General features: G+C 35.5%; 1 protein-coding gene across 1 annotated transcript in view; it reads left to right on the forward strand.

The window, feature by feature from the left end:
- Nucleotides 1–15859, forward strand: part of CFAP47 (cilia and flagella associated protein 47) — a 533305-nt gene that overhangs the window by 68959 nt on the left and 448487 nt on the right. The window contains exons 18-21 of the mRNA XM_058535621.1: nucleotides 1254–1385; nucleotides 5208–5285; nucleotides 8289–8433; nucleotides 12724–12818. Coding sequence (XP_058391604.1) covers nucleotides 1254–1385; nucleotides 5208–5285; nucleotides 8289–8433; nucleotides 12724–12818 — 450 coding nt within the window. The remainder of the gene's footprint in view (nucleotides 1–1253; nucleotides 1386–5207; nucleotides 5286–8288; nucleotides 8434–12723; nucleotides 12819–15859) is intronic.

A 15859-nucleotide genomic window follows, 5' to 3' on the forward strand; every position in this document is an offset into this window, starting at 1 on the left:
ATAATTTGAATTAAATTTTTGCCATGAAAATATGGCATTATTACTTTAGTCTTTATAAACTGACTAATGCTAATTTTATGTATTTCATATGAGATTTATCTGAGTACATTTCATCTACTTTGTCCTTTTAATTTCCCATAAAATTCGCTTCTCTCTCCCTTCCTTCCTTAGTCTCTCCCTTTCTTTTCCTCTTACCCCTTTTTTTATTTCCTCTTACCCCTTTTTTTATTCCTGTCTCTTATTTCATTTTATTGAAAAAAAAGATGATTTGAAAAAAAACAACATTAAAAAATATACATTGTTGATGTTACACTCCATATTTAATTACATGCTTTTCCTTTTCTCCTCATTTTCACTCTGTCATCAGGTTTGTTATGATAACAACTGGGACCTAGATCAAGACCATTCTAAAGATACTCTATTTATAGTTGTTGCTCCTGATTTAAATTGCAGGGGGAGGGGGTTGTTTAAAGTGGTAGCAGAGTTTTTTAACTGAAAAATATATTAAGATCTCCCAATAGTGACAAGAGAGGTTAGCATTTGAGATCTTTCATTCAAGCTTTATATGTACGTCTTCTTCTGCCCAAGCAAACAAATGCAGATACCCTTTTCTGCTGTTACTTCAGAATTAGTTCTGAAGTCTGTTTGTTCCTTCATCCTCAAAAACATCTTAACCAATTTCCCTTTAAATTATTCTGGCTTAAAGTATGGTAGATAGGCCAAAATTGGCCTCTTGACAAACCGCATTATAAGTCCTTTGCTAAGTTACTATAACTTTCCTAAAGGTCAAAATGATATCTTAGATGTTATGATATCAAAGTAGTAATAAAGAAGAGGAGGTTGGTTACTTTATCATCTTGATTCCCCACTAACTTTGCTTTCAGTTTTTAGGATCAGGGAAAAGGCAAACTATCAAAGTCGTGTCTAGAATTTTGGCATTTTCTCTAACAGATATACCTCATTCTTGTAAGTTTTGCAAAGTCTTAAAAACACTGCAGATAATAAATTTCGTCATCCTATTTGAATTGGAAGATGCCACTACTCAAAGTTCTGTTTGCTGGGTTAGGGGTGCAAATCCTTGTTGAAGTTCAAACTATTTATGCATCTGGTGTTTGAAAATCTATTACAAAATCATCTCATGCCCTGTGCCTGGGGTCCTCTCTCTGGGTAGTAGTTTGGAAGCTTTCGTATGAAAGCTTTGAAACAGTACCTTTAAAGAATGATGTAGCATTTCTGCAAATTTCCAATTACAGGTTTGTGACCAGAGTCTTTTGTCTACTATTAATATTGTTCCATCACAAGGAGTAATTCCATTGGGAGGCCTAATTGTTCTCAATATCTCCTGTACACCTACCGTGGCAGAAAAATTTGATACAAGAGCAAAGGTATGTTTATGCATATGTGTTTTTGCACCTTATGTTTGTTTATGTGGTTATTTGTTTAGTTATTTAAGATATTTATAATAGTAAGTATAATGCTATAAAATGTTTATTCTTAGAAAACATGTTTTAATGATTTCTTCTAATGGGAGTGGGTTTGAATGTTATGATACCAAAGAGTAATTTTTAAAATTTCTGTTATTTTTCTAGCAATTGAATTAGCTCTAAAAAAAATAGTTTTTAGAGATCTGTAAAATAAGCAACCTTACCTATATCATCTATTGTAGAAATGGTTAGCAGAACTTGGCAAGAGGATTTGTAGAAAATATTTTTAGTGAAAGTTCGTAATGGAAACTTCTACTAGATTGAAATGAATACCTTTCATCAACATGAGGCGTTTTTCATGTGAAATTAGAATGATGTTTGGCATCTCTAAGTTGTGATAAGTCTTTACTAGTCACAGAGCAAAGGATGGCTTTTTTCATGGCGTTAATTAGATACTTTATTTCATTAGATACCTTAGGAAAAATGAATCAGTTTTGGAATGCTGATTCTAAATAGCTTTAATGACTATATGAACTGTAGGCAAATTCTATATGATGTTAACATCTATATAACACATAAAATGTTTTACTATTTTATATTCTGGGAATTTAGTAAATGAAAAGATACTACCTTGATTTTAGAGACTTCTCTAAGTGTCCATTAAACAGAATAAATAAAACATGTAAGACCAGTCTGTGATACATTTTATTTATTATAAACTCAAGGAATGGAATACTCTTGATCTTTAATCTGATAATCAACTGTGTGCATTTACTCACATTAAAAAATAATATGTACACTGTCTTCAGATCAAAATGAATAGCTTTAGATGTAGCCCTCATTTTATCTTTCCATTTCCCATAACAATTAATTCTTAAATAATATGTAGCTTAATGGGATAAACACCGATTTGCCTGGCACCCAAATAAACAACATAATAATTGTGTCTTGCTTATATAAAGAAATATGAATTAAAAGATGTTTATGAATTATAAATTGTGGGTATATGGTCAGATTTGGGCAGAATTTTTTAACATAATATTCTAGAAAAAATAAAAAATATGGCCACCATAATATAGACTTTACTGAAATATTAATTTCCACTGTATTTTAGAGGATTATGCTGTTTTTTCAAAACTTACCTTTTTAAGAGTATAATATAATGAGATTCATTTATTCATCCATTCAACACACATTTACTGGGCACACATCGTGTGTTAGTTTCTGTTGTAGATGCTAGGGATGCAAAACTGAACAAGTTAACCAGGGTCCTTGATCTCAAAGAGCTTACATAAATCTGGTGGAGGATACAAACAACTCAAAAGAAGATTAGAATATAGTGCAATAAATACTGTGATGGAGAAATGCAGCAGGCTAAGGGAGTACACAGGAGAGGTGTGCAACCCAGGCTTAAAGGCTCAGGAACAGTTTCCTAGGGAAAGATAGATCTAAAAGACACCTAAATTTAAGAATCAGCCAGATGAAAGGGTTGATAGTGGGGTGGAGGAGGAGAGGAGGCAAGAGTATTTAAGGAAGCTACCTCTTTCCCCCTATGCCTGACACTTTTGATTTGTGCTTCCTTAAATACTCTTAGCATGACTAGACCATAGACTGCATGGATGATACAGGTTTAGCATGACTAGATTATAGACTACATGGACGATAGTGAAAGATGTATTTAGAGGCCTGTATAAGTTTTAGGTCATACAGGTCCTTATCAACAACGTTAGGAAGTCCAAACTTCATCTTAAAAGCTAGGAGTTTTAAGTGTGGGGATTTCACAACAAGATTTTTATTTTTCAGAGATCACTTTGGTTATAGAGCAGTGAACTGGGGCCAGTAAGATTGAGTGCTGAGCTATTAGTCCGATCAAGATGTCCAGGCAGGAGAAGATGGTGTTCTCTTTTAGGAAGTAGGATTCTAGATAAATTCTAGTCAAATTTAAGAGATGAATAATTATGACTTGGTGATTGAAAAGGGGTCACATATAAATAAAAGAGGTAATTCAAGAGTGAGACCGGTGGTGGCAACATTCAGTGAGAAAGAGATCAGAGGATGAGTAGCAGATTTTAGAGGGAAATCATGAGTTTGAGGCACCTTTTGGATCTCCATGTAGAGATGTCTAGTAAAGAGGCCATTGCATATACATATTGGTCTGAAGGCTAAGGATTAATTTTAGAGATGATAGGGATTATTTCTATTACCCCCGTGAAGACCCAGATGAGTGTAAGTGGAACGAATATATTGGTAAGTAAGAAATTGGAATGATAAAATTTGGAAGAAGTTGAATAAAGGAGAAAGTGCCGAGAGGTGAATTGGGGCTGATCAGGACAACGTCACACACCACAGACTTGGAAGTCACTGTGACGTGTGACATCCAGGAACTGTTGTCTCTGAAAATGAATGAGAAAGCAGGGATGAGAGAAGGTTGTGAGAGAGAGGGATGAATGAATGTTTGCTTTCAGAGGTCGTGCATTTGTGAGGGGTGACATTCTCCAGGGGATAGTTTAAATCTCTAGAGATGAAAAGGTCAAGGGAGCAATGGGCTAGGGTGGTGAATGGTTATGACAGCCAAGAATCTTCAGGGAATGACAAATGATGGGGAGATGAGTAAAAGGCAGCCATGGGGAGTTGAGACTTATATATGGGGTTTATCAATGAAGAACATGTCGATTTGTAATTTCCTCCTGTAAATTATGCTTTTTATGATTTTAGTCAAGTATTTTGTTTATGTACTATATATTCTTTAAATAAAACATGGAAATCATATAGTATTATGAATATAGCAATTTGGTTAATAAGACTATCTAGATGGCACACCGCTTTCCCCAATAATTCTGAAAAAATGATATTTTGTGGTTTCTTTGCCTATGAAATTTGTTACTGATTCTGTGGAAAGAGTGTAATATACTCATATCTCTTTCTTAGATATAATATACATTTAGATTTAAATCTAGAGCTTAGCTGCTTCCTATTCTTTTATAGGGAGGCTTTCAGGGAATGCTGTTTTTGTACTTCTGAGATTTTGCTTAGACAATTATATGTTCAGATAATCTATAGTTCTTATTTTTTAGGAATTATACAGCTAAATTCTTATTTCATTACCTTAATTTTCTTGGAAGCAGTTGAGTGTTCAGCAAGTCCTTGATTCAAGTTTAGCTGCTCTGCTTTCAAGTTTTGTGATCTCAAGAAAAAGAGAAAATACTTGGCCTCTGTAAGCCTCAATTTTCCTCACTTGGAAACTAGGGTTTAACAGTAGTGACCTCACAGAATATTGAGGATTAAACAGGAGCTAATGTATTTAGTGCTATACTTGGCCTGGATACTCAGCAATTTTTAGCTTTTCTCATTATTATTATGGTCACTGTGGACATTAGTATCTTTCTATGGGAAGAAGTATGTTTGTACTCAGTTTTCTGTTTGTTTTACTTTTGAATAATCAATTGAAATTAGGTAAATACACAAGGGCTACAGAGAGTTTGAGGCAATAATGTCTTGTCAAATGGATAGGACTTTGCAGTCAAATTCACAAGCTGTCAGCTGGTCTCATTCATGCTGGATGAAGGGAGGTTTTTAAGAGTTGAACACTCATTCCTCTTAGGAATATTAGTTCTGCGTAAAAGGAAATGTGATGACAACTGCTTGACTAAATCTTGTGACATTTATAATATGTTATGATTATTTAAATTATAAAATGTTACGTAAATGCTAGGTAATACTTCAGCAGTATATGAGTATATTTTAATGTAGTTTCTACCATATTTTATATTTCTTCTAAATAAGGTTGCTATTCGCTGTGCAAATGTCATAGACTTTAGGATTGGTGGATCTGTTGAAATTGCTGATGTCGAAATCAATCCAGTAAGTATGTTACCTATTGTGTAATCAATTTGTGAGTGTGGTGATTTTTATTTGTTATGTGTCCCTAGTCAGCCCATTTATGTTTAAAAAATTTTATTATGCAGCAATTTGACACATTGAAATTAATATATGTAATATAAATATAACTGATGAAGCAGAATAGTAAATGAAGTTTTAAGAATTCACCATGGAACTTAAATGTCAGAACACTACCAATACCGTTAAGTCGTCTGTAGGCTTCATCATGATCCTATCCCCCTTAAGGGATAACTACTTTCCTGAATTTTGTGATTATTATCCATTTGCCTTTTCTAATTGGGTTATCACGTATGTATAAATTCCTTAACTATTCATTGTTTAATTTAGTTCATTTTTGAGCTTTCTAATTTTCTAACAAAGATGTACTGTCTTTGGTGAGTTACTTTTAATTGAATATTGTGGCTCCAAAGTTCATCTAAGTTGTGTATAGCTATATTTTATTCACTGTCACTATTGCTTAATAGTCCATTATGTAGACATATTATAATTTGTAAACTCATTCCATTGTCCATCTAATTAGGTATTTCTGTTTTTTTATTATTACAAACACTATAGTTACGAATATTTGTATACATATCTTCGGAGGTACCTATGCAAGAGTTTCTCTAGGAGTGGAGTTGCTAAGACATAGAGTATGTGCAAGTTTGACTTCATGAGATAATTTCCGTATTTTCTTCTCAGGTTTCCATTGATTCACATTCCATTGCTCCATAAGTTGTATTGTAAGACTTAACATTTACCAATGCTATTGAGTATAAAATGATATCTCACTGTGGTCTTGATTTGCATTTTTTGAACTATAGTCATATTTATTTTTGAATTATTATTCTATACCCTGATAAAATTTTGTTCTACAGTTGATAGAGTGCACACACACGTGCTATTTTTTTTTTTTTTTTTTTTCTGGCCAGCCTTTAAGGAAGTAGATCTGGTCTCAGCTACCCATAGAAGCTTACCCTGGTCCTTCAAAGTAGGCCTATATATCCCTTCATTGTGACATTTGTAAGATGTTACAAATGTCTTAAACTCTGTGAACATCTCCATCATAGCAATTGTCATATTATTTTCAAGTTATCTGCACTTTCGTTTTTTTCTCCCAATGGTACCCTACCACCTAGCACCATTCTGGTGCTGAACTAAACTGAGCAGAAATTGATGAGGCTGCTGGTAGGGCATCAATACTAGTCTGCACTTTAATGACATCACCACAATTCTAGGGTCTGGCTTTAAGTTATGATTTTCTAACCTTTATTTTATTCAGTGTTGAAGGTGTGAAAGTCCAGATAGACTGACAGATACTAAGCTAGCTTGTCCAAGACTATGGCAGTTCCTGGAGATTAAGCCCTGTAGTATCCAGAGTGCTCTTTCCATTGTATGGTGTCCCTCCTTGAACAATATTTGACAAGTATTGAGACTTTTACTACTTTATTTCCTCATCCTAAAGACATTTGTGGCATGCTTTGCATGTTATGGTACAACTGAGTAATTTTTAGGACTTTACATTAATATATATTTATCAATATTCCCTAATTATGTTGGATTTTAAACATAGCTGCCTGTCTGCCTTTTGAAAACAATATTCCAGTATCACCAGATATTGTCAGCAATACATCTAATAACTGTATGGCATTGACTATGTGTCTTAATAACAATTAGGAAATTTTATCCAAATGAGCATATGGGAAAGGCCAGAATGGGATAAGATGAGTGATTTTTTGCATATATAAAGTATCAAACTTTCATTACCCATTTTGGATTTTACAGATTTCACCTGTAGAACTGGGTTGGTATTTTAAGTGAAACAAATAGTGGCCAGTTGACCTTAATGCAGTATTTTCCTCAACATTAGGCTACTGTTGCCCTTCTCTCTTTTAATGTTATATGTAATTCTTTTACTAAGGAACTGTAAGGTATATATAGTAACTCTACCAGAAGGAGGAATCTTACAGAGTTTTGTGGTCTAGGCACATGCCTGGCATATAAGCTAAAGTAAAGATACATTCAATAAACATTCCTTATATATTTAAACAAGGTGTCAGGTGCTAGGGATACAAAAATGAATCAGGCTTAAGTTCCACTAGGAGAGACGGATATGTAAACAAGTAAATCAACTTTGTGATGTCATAATGTAAGTAAATGTAGGGAACAGAAGTAGTCCTGAGCACAGCGTAATTAATTGTGGTTGATCTAACTGCGGTTTGAAGGATGTATAATATTTTATCAGGCAATTACAGGTTAGGGAAGGGCCTTCCTGACAGAAGGGATGCCTTGATAAAGACACAGAAGGGTGAAGCGTCAGATGTTGGTTGGAAATGATAAGTCATAAAGCTTGCTGAAGTATGAAGTGATAGGGTGAGAGTGGAGCTAGGTGAGGCTGGAGCATGAGGCAGGGGAAGCTCATGGTGAACTTTTTGAGCCCTGCTAATGAACTTGGACATTATCCTGTAGATGGAGGAGAATTATCAAATTTTAAGATAGGAAGTGATGTGGTCAGATTTTCAGTTAGTTTAATTGTGGAGGGGAGAATTGGAGAAAGTCAAAATCTAGAAACGAAATGAAAAGTGATGAGTCACTAACTTCATACAATTATGATAAGGATAAAAGGAATTTGGTAACATGGAGGAGGAGGGGGGAGGAAGGATAATGTGACTGATTTTTATAGAGTACTGTAGTTAATAATAGCCTTGATAAACATAGCAGTATAATGTTTTTATTGAGGTATAATTGACATATAACATTGTTAGTTTCAGGTGTACAACATAATGGTTTGATATTTGTATATATTGCAAAATGATCACCACAATAAGTCTAGTTAACATCTGTCACCAAACACAGTTACAAAATTTTTTTTCTTGTCATGAGGACTTTAGAGATCTGCTCTCTTACATTATAATTTTTAGTTTACATTTTTTTCATAAACTATTACTCTATTCTCTAATTATTGTTTCTTTTTTTAAATTTTAGGATGTATTTAACTTCAGTGGCACTTATGTTGGCGCTACCCACATTATTCCATTTTTAATAAAAAACAAAGGTATAACACGTGCTAGAGTGGAGTTTAATCTAGAACGCTTTGAAGAATTTTCAATAGATTTTAAAGACAAATCAGGTATATATTTTATACTATAATGGTATTATTGTAAATGTAAGACAGTTTTAAGTTGCTCTAAGGTATAATGTTAAAAAAATACTATAAGTCAAAGGCAGTTATTTTTAAATATTTTTAATGACTCAATGCATGTTTGTCTTATACTCTATAACCCATCATGATTTTATTTCTAGAAATACATCAATATTAATATCAGAACACTTTGATAATGCATGACAGATAACCATGCTTATTAGTTGACTTAATGTAGTAAGTATGTTATGTATAAGTATATACTATAAATGAAAATAAAGTTATTAATTGCTAGTTTTAATTGCTCAAGATGCTCAGATAAATGTCTTTGGAGAGCTCTCTCTATATGTTCACTCATGTTTTAGGTATCTTTGTGTTAAATAACTTTTAAAAAATAGACACTTTTATAAGTGCATTTCATTTGTTTACTCCAGGGGTTGGCAAACTAAGGCCTGTGGGTCCAATCTGGCCTTATACCTGTTTTTATAAATAAAATTTTATTAGAACACAGACACACTAATTTGTTCATGTATTGTTTATGGCTGCTTGCAAAGCCGAAAGTATTTACTATCTGGATGCTTACAGAAAAAGCTTGCCAACCATTAGTTTGGTCATTTCTTCTTCAGTAAATACTTGTTAAAACCACTTATAGGCTAGATACTAGACTTTGAGTCTATAAAGATAATAAGGTTCTTACATGTTCTCAGGAAGTGAATAGTAAGTTTATCAGTTAGTCTTCAGTAGTAAACAGTTGACTCACTCAAAGGGTTTAACTGAACAGAGTTTAATGAAGGAATTATCTATAGAGGTGGGAGCCAGGATAAAAGAAACCAGCAAGGGATGAAGCTGCTACTACCTCTAGGCCTGAAGGAGCCAGAGGAGGCAATGTATTATTGGAGCCTGGTGAATGGTGAAACTATGAAAAAGGAGTCAACTGGTAAGAGCTATAGCTGTAAAGGAATGCAGCCATTGCCAGAAGTGTAGTGAAGACATGAGGGCATACATATACCTCCTACTCTCTGATATCCTGCTGATATCTCCCTATGGTTGAACCAAATCAGAGGCAGAAGAGCAAGGGGCCTAGCTGAATCAGTCTTTAGAGGTCAGGACAGAGCAGAGCAGAGAAAGATGGCTCTTGAATCTAAGTGACAAATGAAGACTATCTGTAACAAGAGAGATGGACAAAGAACCAGGTTATTACCACATAGCATGGTCGATGATATACAGCAAGTCAGTGCATGGTACTAAGGGAGCATATATTAGGGAAAACTAGCCAAGAATCAGCAATAAGGAAAGAGTTCTTGGAGAAGTTGGTGCCTAATCCGAGTCTTGAAGAATGAGGAGGATACATAAGAAAAGGGGATATGTGAAAGAATGCAAGTAAAGGCCTAGAAATGAGTCAATGTGGTAAGCAGTTCGGGACATCCAGAGCATAGAGGGCGAGACTGGAGGGGCAAGTGAGACCCAGATTACTAAGGGTCTTTATGGACTTTTATCCTAGAGGTTAGGTAGCACCATTAAAGAATTTATATCCATTTATGGCGTGATTAGGCTCTCACTTTACTAATTTTCTGTTTGGAGCAAAGTTGAGATTGGGCTGGGGGAAAAGGTGGGTGTAGGAAGGGCAAGACCAGAGACAGGGGGATCAGTTAGGTGTTGTGGCCATATGGGTGAGAAGTGATGAGAGCCTGAACTCAGGCAGTGGTGCTGGGGATGGGAAAGAAGAGAGTACAAGGGTCCTGAGAAATTAGAAATGCTCATACATGGGTATTAGGGAAGAGGAGGAGGTCTCGAATCACTCCCAGTTTTTGCCTGTAAGAGGTAGGTGACGGGAGGTACAATTCATAGTTGATGTAACGCAGGAGGAGGATCAGGTTTAGGTGAGCATGCTGTGTTTGAGAGGGCTGTGGAATAGCCCAGAAATGATAACAGTAGGCAGTTGGAAATACATATAAAATCTATATTCATTATTTTAAAGTCTGGATGTTGAAGCTTTAGTTGCTTTAACACTTTACTCTCCCTATATACTTTCATGCACTTTATTCAGTGGATCACAGACCCTTCTTGGTTATTCTGCAGAGCTACTCTGCAAAGTATGTTTCTTTCCACAATTCTGCCTTAGCCCTAACTCAAGCCTCCCTTCTAGGCCACTGCATCATCTTTTTAAATGCTTTCTCTGCCTCCAACCCTTTCTCCTCATACCTATTCCAGAGAGTAGTCTCCTTAAAGCAAAAGATCTCATCACATCTCTCCTCTGCTTAAAAAGCTTTGCTGGTTTCCTGTTACCAATAGTAGTGGTTCTCAGCAGCAGGCTGCTGACACAGTCTAGGAGGTATATAAGTTGATCTTAATAATTATTAACAATTTGCAATAAAGTTTATACTTAAAATGTCCTGAAAATATATTTTATTATTATAAGTATAAACACATAAATGCTCTTCTGTGACAAATTAGACTTGGTTTTTCATGTGATTGTTTCAGGATTATTTGGTAGAGAACTGATGGGAGAGGAAACGTTGAGATCCATTTGGGCGACTCGACCTCATCTTTCCAGTCACCTCTCCCATTGTAGGCTCCATCGGCTCTCTCTGCTGCAGCTAGATTGTGTTATGCATTTCCTCCCAATGGCACTGGGCTTCCCTTCTCTTAGGATAGTTCCTCCTCTTCTGTCCCTGCTGCCTGAGATCCCACCCTCTTTTATAAATTAACTTCAACCTCCTGCATCCTATGAGTCATTAGCCCCATCCCCACCCCCATCCAGTTGGTTGAAATTATTTTTTTTTAACCTTTGCTCCCTTAGGACATTGTGTAAATTTTAATATGGCACTAACCAAATTCTGCCTTATATCAAAAAGAGTAGTGTACCTGTTTGTCTCCGCTGCTACCACGTGCACTCTGTGAGGTCAAGGACTACATTTACAATTTTTGTTTTCTACTGGAGTTGTCCAGTATAGTGCTGTGCACATTATAGGCACTCAAGAAATCTTTATTGAAGCTATCTTGGATTATTGCATTTCACATACTATACGTTTATATATACTCCAAATATATTTATGAATATTGGTTTATCCATCTATTTTTATTATATTTTCTATGTTCTAGGTATATATCCATTCTAGGTGGATATTCTTCACTATATAATATGTGTATCTTTTCCCACACCAAAAACAATGCTTATATTAATATACACTTAATGGATTTTTTGTTTATTTGTTTAATAGTTTTTATTTATACATCAAGTTGAGTGAAATTGAGTAGAATGAAGTAGGGTGGAATGAGTTATTGAAGTTCATTTCCAGCCAGGGGTAATTGAAATTATTATTCCTTGGATTAGTCAGAAAACTTCAGGGAGAAAAAAGGACTTTTAGAATTATTTAGATGAGGACAGAGGTTCTACTATAACTAACATTTGATCTTTCAGGAACTTCTTTTAGAAGTGTATTTAAGTAGTTATAATTTTTGACCCTGAGGTTTGCATTACTATTTGACAGTTGTTTCTGTATCTCCACCCAATGCCTTAGTATCTGGAGCGATTCCATTTTGTTGAAAAGTTTCCTTGCATAAAATTGTGTTTATCTTCTTTGTGGACTCTTTGAGGCCTTGGGATCTTCCCTGTTCCGTCTTCGCTGGAGAGGGAGTCTCCCAACTTTCTCGGACCTAAGATTCAGTCAGTTACTTGACCTTCACTTTTATTCCTTTCTACATTCATTTGAATATGACAGTGATATACTTCTTGAACTTTGGAGATTTTTTTTTTGTGTGTGTGTGTGTGTGAGGAAGATCAGCCCTGAGCTAACATCCATGCCAATCGTCCTCTTTTTGCCGAGGAAGACTGGCCCTGGGCTGACATCTGTGCCCATCTTCCTCCAGTTTATATGGGATGCTGCCACAGCATGGCTTGACAAGCGGTGCCTCGGCGCGTGCCTGGGATCCGAACCCGGGCCGCCAGCAGCGGAGTGTGCGCACTTAACTGCTACGCCACCGGTCCGGCCCCAACTTTGAAAATTTTTTAAAATGGATTTACTGTCTCTGTTTTGCTGATTGAATGTATGTTTGTACCATGTTTGGATATCAGTTTTGCTGATTAGAATCTTGGTTTTAAGAGCAATTCTTTAACCCAGCAAACTTAGGCAGCCCTGCGCCAATATTTCAACCACTGCTTTTTGATTATTATCAACATGTTGATGAAGTTTCTCGAAGTTTTATTTCGACATTTAACAATGATATTATAGATATGTATCTGGCTTTTCTTTATATGTCCTTTTTCTTGTCTTATAGGGGAATTCACAGACCCTGCATTTCCTAACATATATTCTTTGGAGTTAGAAGGAAATACATCTATGAAATGTGGCATAGCATTTTCTCCCAAAGAAGTAAGTTCAGCTTTCTATTACTCATATTACTGGAGACTAGTGGAATTAAGATAATCCTGACTCAGAAGCTATCAACGATCACCTAAGCTCTTTTTATAATGGGTATTTTTCTAATTTGTGAGCATGCCTGAGTATACCCTTTATTTCAGTAAAATGATTGCTAGAGGTGTCTGGTTCATGCTTGCAGAGTGTCTCAAGAGGTGCAGAAGTCACACACAAGGAACCTATGGTCTTGTGGTCTCAGTTATGCTCTCTAGCAAATTCAAGATATGACATGTTATGAAGGAGAGGAAAGTGGAGGATAACCCCAAAATCACTTATATTCGAGCTAGCACATGCTTTGTACTTATATTTGAGCGGGGTATGCTTAATGCTCTTGGAATCACCACCTGAAGTTACCGAAGATGTGCTATGAGGATTTAAGAGGAGTTGCTATGATACTGGTTCTTTTTATAGTGTCCCTTGATGTTTAGTGATTAAAAAACAAGAAACAAAAGCAAAGAAAATAACTTTCCCTCCTGGAGTGTGCCAAGGAGAAAGGGGTACCACTGGCAAAGTTTCAGGGGCCATCTCTGATATGTTTTTGCTTCAGAGGTTCTGCAATAGAGGTGCCAAGGAGAGAGCTTCTCGCTACCCATGATGTGGAAAGGCATGTTGCCACATTCTCCCAAGCAAGAATCAAACTTCTATATGGCAATTAGAATATAAGATTCTTTTTTTTAAAATTTTTTTATTGTGGTAACATTGGTTTATAACATTGTATAAATTTCAAGTGTACATAATTATACTTCTATTTCTGCATAGATTACATCATGTTCACCACCCAAAGACTAATTACAATCCATCACCACACACATGTGCCTAATCATCCCTTTCGCCCTCCTTCCTTCCCCCTTCCCCTCTGGTAACCACCAATCCAATCTCTGTCTCTATGTGATTGTTTGTTGTTGTTTTTATCTTCTGTTTATGAGTGAGATCATACAGTATTTGACTTTCTCTCTCTGACTTATTTTGCTTAGCATAATACCTTCAAGGTCCATCTATGTTGTCACAAATGTCCCTATTTCAGCTTTTTTTTATGGCTGAGTAGTATTCAATTGTGTATATATACCACATCTTCTTTATCCATTCGTCCCTCGATGGGCACCTAGGTTGCTTCCAAGTCTTAGCTATTGTGAGTAATGCTGCAATGAACATAGGGGTGCATGCTTCTTTATGCATTTGTGTTTTCATGTTCTTTGGATAAATACCCAGCAGTGAAATAGCTGGATCATATGGTAGTTCTATTCTTAATTTTTTGAGGAATCTCCATACTGTTTTCCATAGTGGCTGCACCAGTTTGCACTCCCACCAGGAGGGTATGAGAGTTCTCTTTTCTCCACATCCTCTCCAACACTTACTATTTCTTATCTTGCTATTTATAGCCATTCTGACGGGTGTGTGGTGATTTCTCATTGTACTTTTGATTTGAATTTGCCTAATAATTAGTGATGTTGAACATCTTTTCATGTGCCAGTTGGCCATCTGTATATATTCTTTGGAGAAACGTCTGTTCAGATCTTTTGCCCATTTTTTAATTGGGTGGTTAGTTTTATTGTTGTTGAAATGTATGAATTCTTTATATATTTTGGATGTTAACCCCTTATCAGATATATGCTTTGCAAATATCTTCTCCCAATTGTTAGTTTGTCCTTTCATTTTGTTGATGGTTTCCTTTGCTGTGCAGAACCTTTTGAGTTTGATGTAGTCTCATTTCTTTATTTTTTCTGTTGTTTCCCTTGCCTGGTCACACATGGTACTTGAAAATACACTGCTAAGACTGATGTCAAAGAGTGTGCTGTTTATGTTTTCTTCTTGAAGTTTCATGGTTTCAGGTCATACATTCAAGTCTTTAATCCATTTTGAGTTAATTTTTGTGTATGGTGTAAGATAACGGTCTACTTTCATTTTTTTGCATGTGGCTGTCCAGTTTTCCCAGCACCATTTACTGAAGACTTTCCTTTCTCCATTGTATGTTCTTGGCTCCTTTGTCGAAAATTAGCTGTCCACAGATGTGTGCATTTATTTCTGGGCTCTCAATTCTGTTCCATTGGTCTGTGTGTCTGTTTTTGTGCCAGTACGATGCTGTTTTGGTTACTATTGCTTTGTAGTATATTTTGAAATCAGGGAGTGTGATACTTCTAGCTTTGTTCTTTTTTCTCAGGATTCCTTTGGCTGTTTGGGGTCTTTTGTTGTTCCATATAAATTTTAGGATTCTTTGTTCTATTTCTGTGAAAAATGCTGTTGGAACTTTGATAAGGATTGCATCAAATCTGTAGATTATGACATTTTAACTATGTTAATTCTTCCAATCCAGGAGCACAGAATATCTTTCCATTTCTTTGTGTAATCTTCAGTTTCTTTCAACAGTGTTTTATAGTTTTCAGGGTACAGATCTTTCACCTCTTTGGTTAAGTTTATTCCTAGGTATTTTATTGTTCTTTTTGTTGCAATTGTAAATGGGATTGTATTCTTAATTTCTCTTTCTGCTACTTCGTTGTTAGTGTATAGAAATGTAACTAGTTTTTGTATGTGGAGTTTGTGTCCTACAACTTTATGGTATTCATTTATTATTTATAAAAGTTTTTTGGTGGATTCTTTAGGGCTTTCTATATATAAAATCATGTCATCTGCAAATAGTGACAGTTTCACTTCTTCCTTTCCCATTTGGATCCCTTTTATTTCTTTTTATTGCCCGATTGCTCTGGAGAGGACTTCCAATACTATGTTAAATAAGAGTGGTGAAATTGGCATCGTTGTCTGGTTTCTTTTCTTAGAGGGATAGCTTTCAGTTTTTCTCCATTGAGAATGATATTAGCTGTGGGTTTGTCATATATGGCCTTTATTATGTTGAGGTACTTTCCTTCTATACCCATTTTATTCAGAGTTTTTATCATAAGTCGATGATGTATTTCAATACATGCAGATGCTTTCTCTGCACGTATTGAGATGATCATGTGATTTTTATTCTTCATTTTGTTAATGTGGTGTATCACATTGAT

The sequence above is a fragment of the Diceros bicornis genome, chromosome X (genome assembly GCF_020826845.1).
Source record: "Diceros bicornis minor isolate mBicDic1 chromosome X, mDicBic1.mat.cur, whole genome shotgun sequence".
Lineage (NCBI taxonomy): Eukaryota > Metazoa > Chordata > Mammalia > Perissodactyla > Rhinocerotidae > Diceros > Diceros bicornis.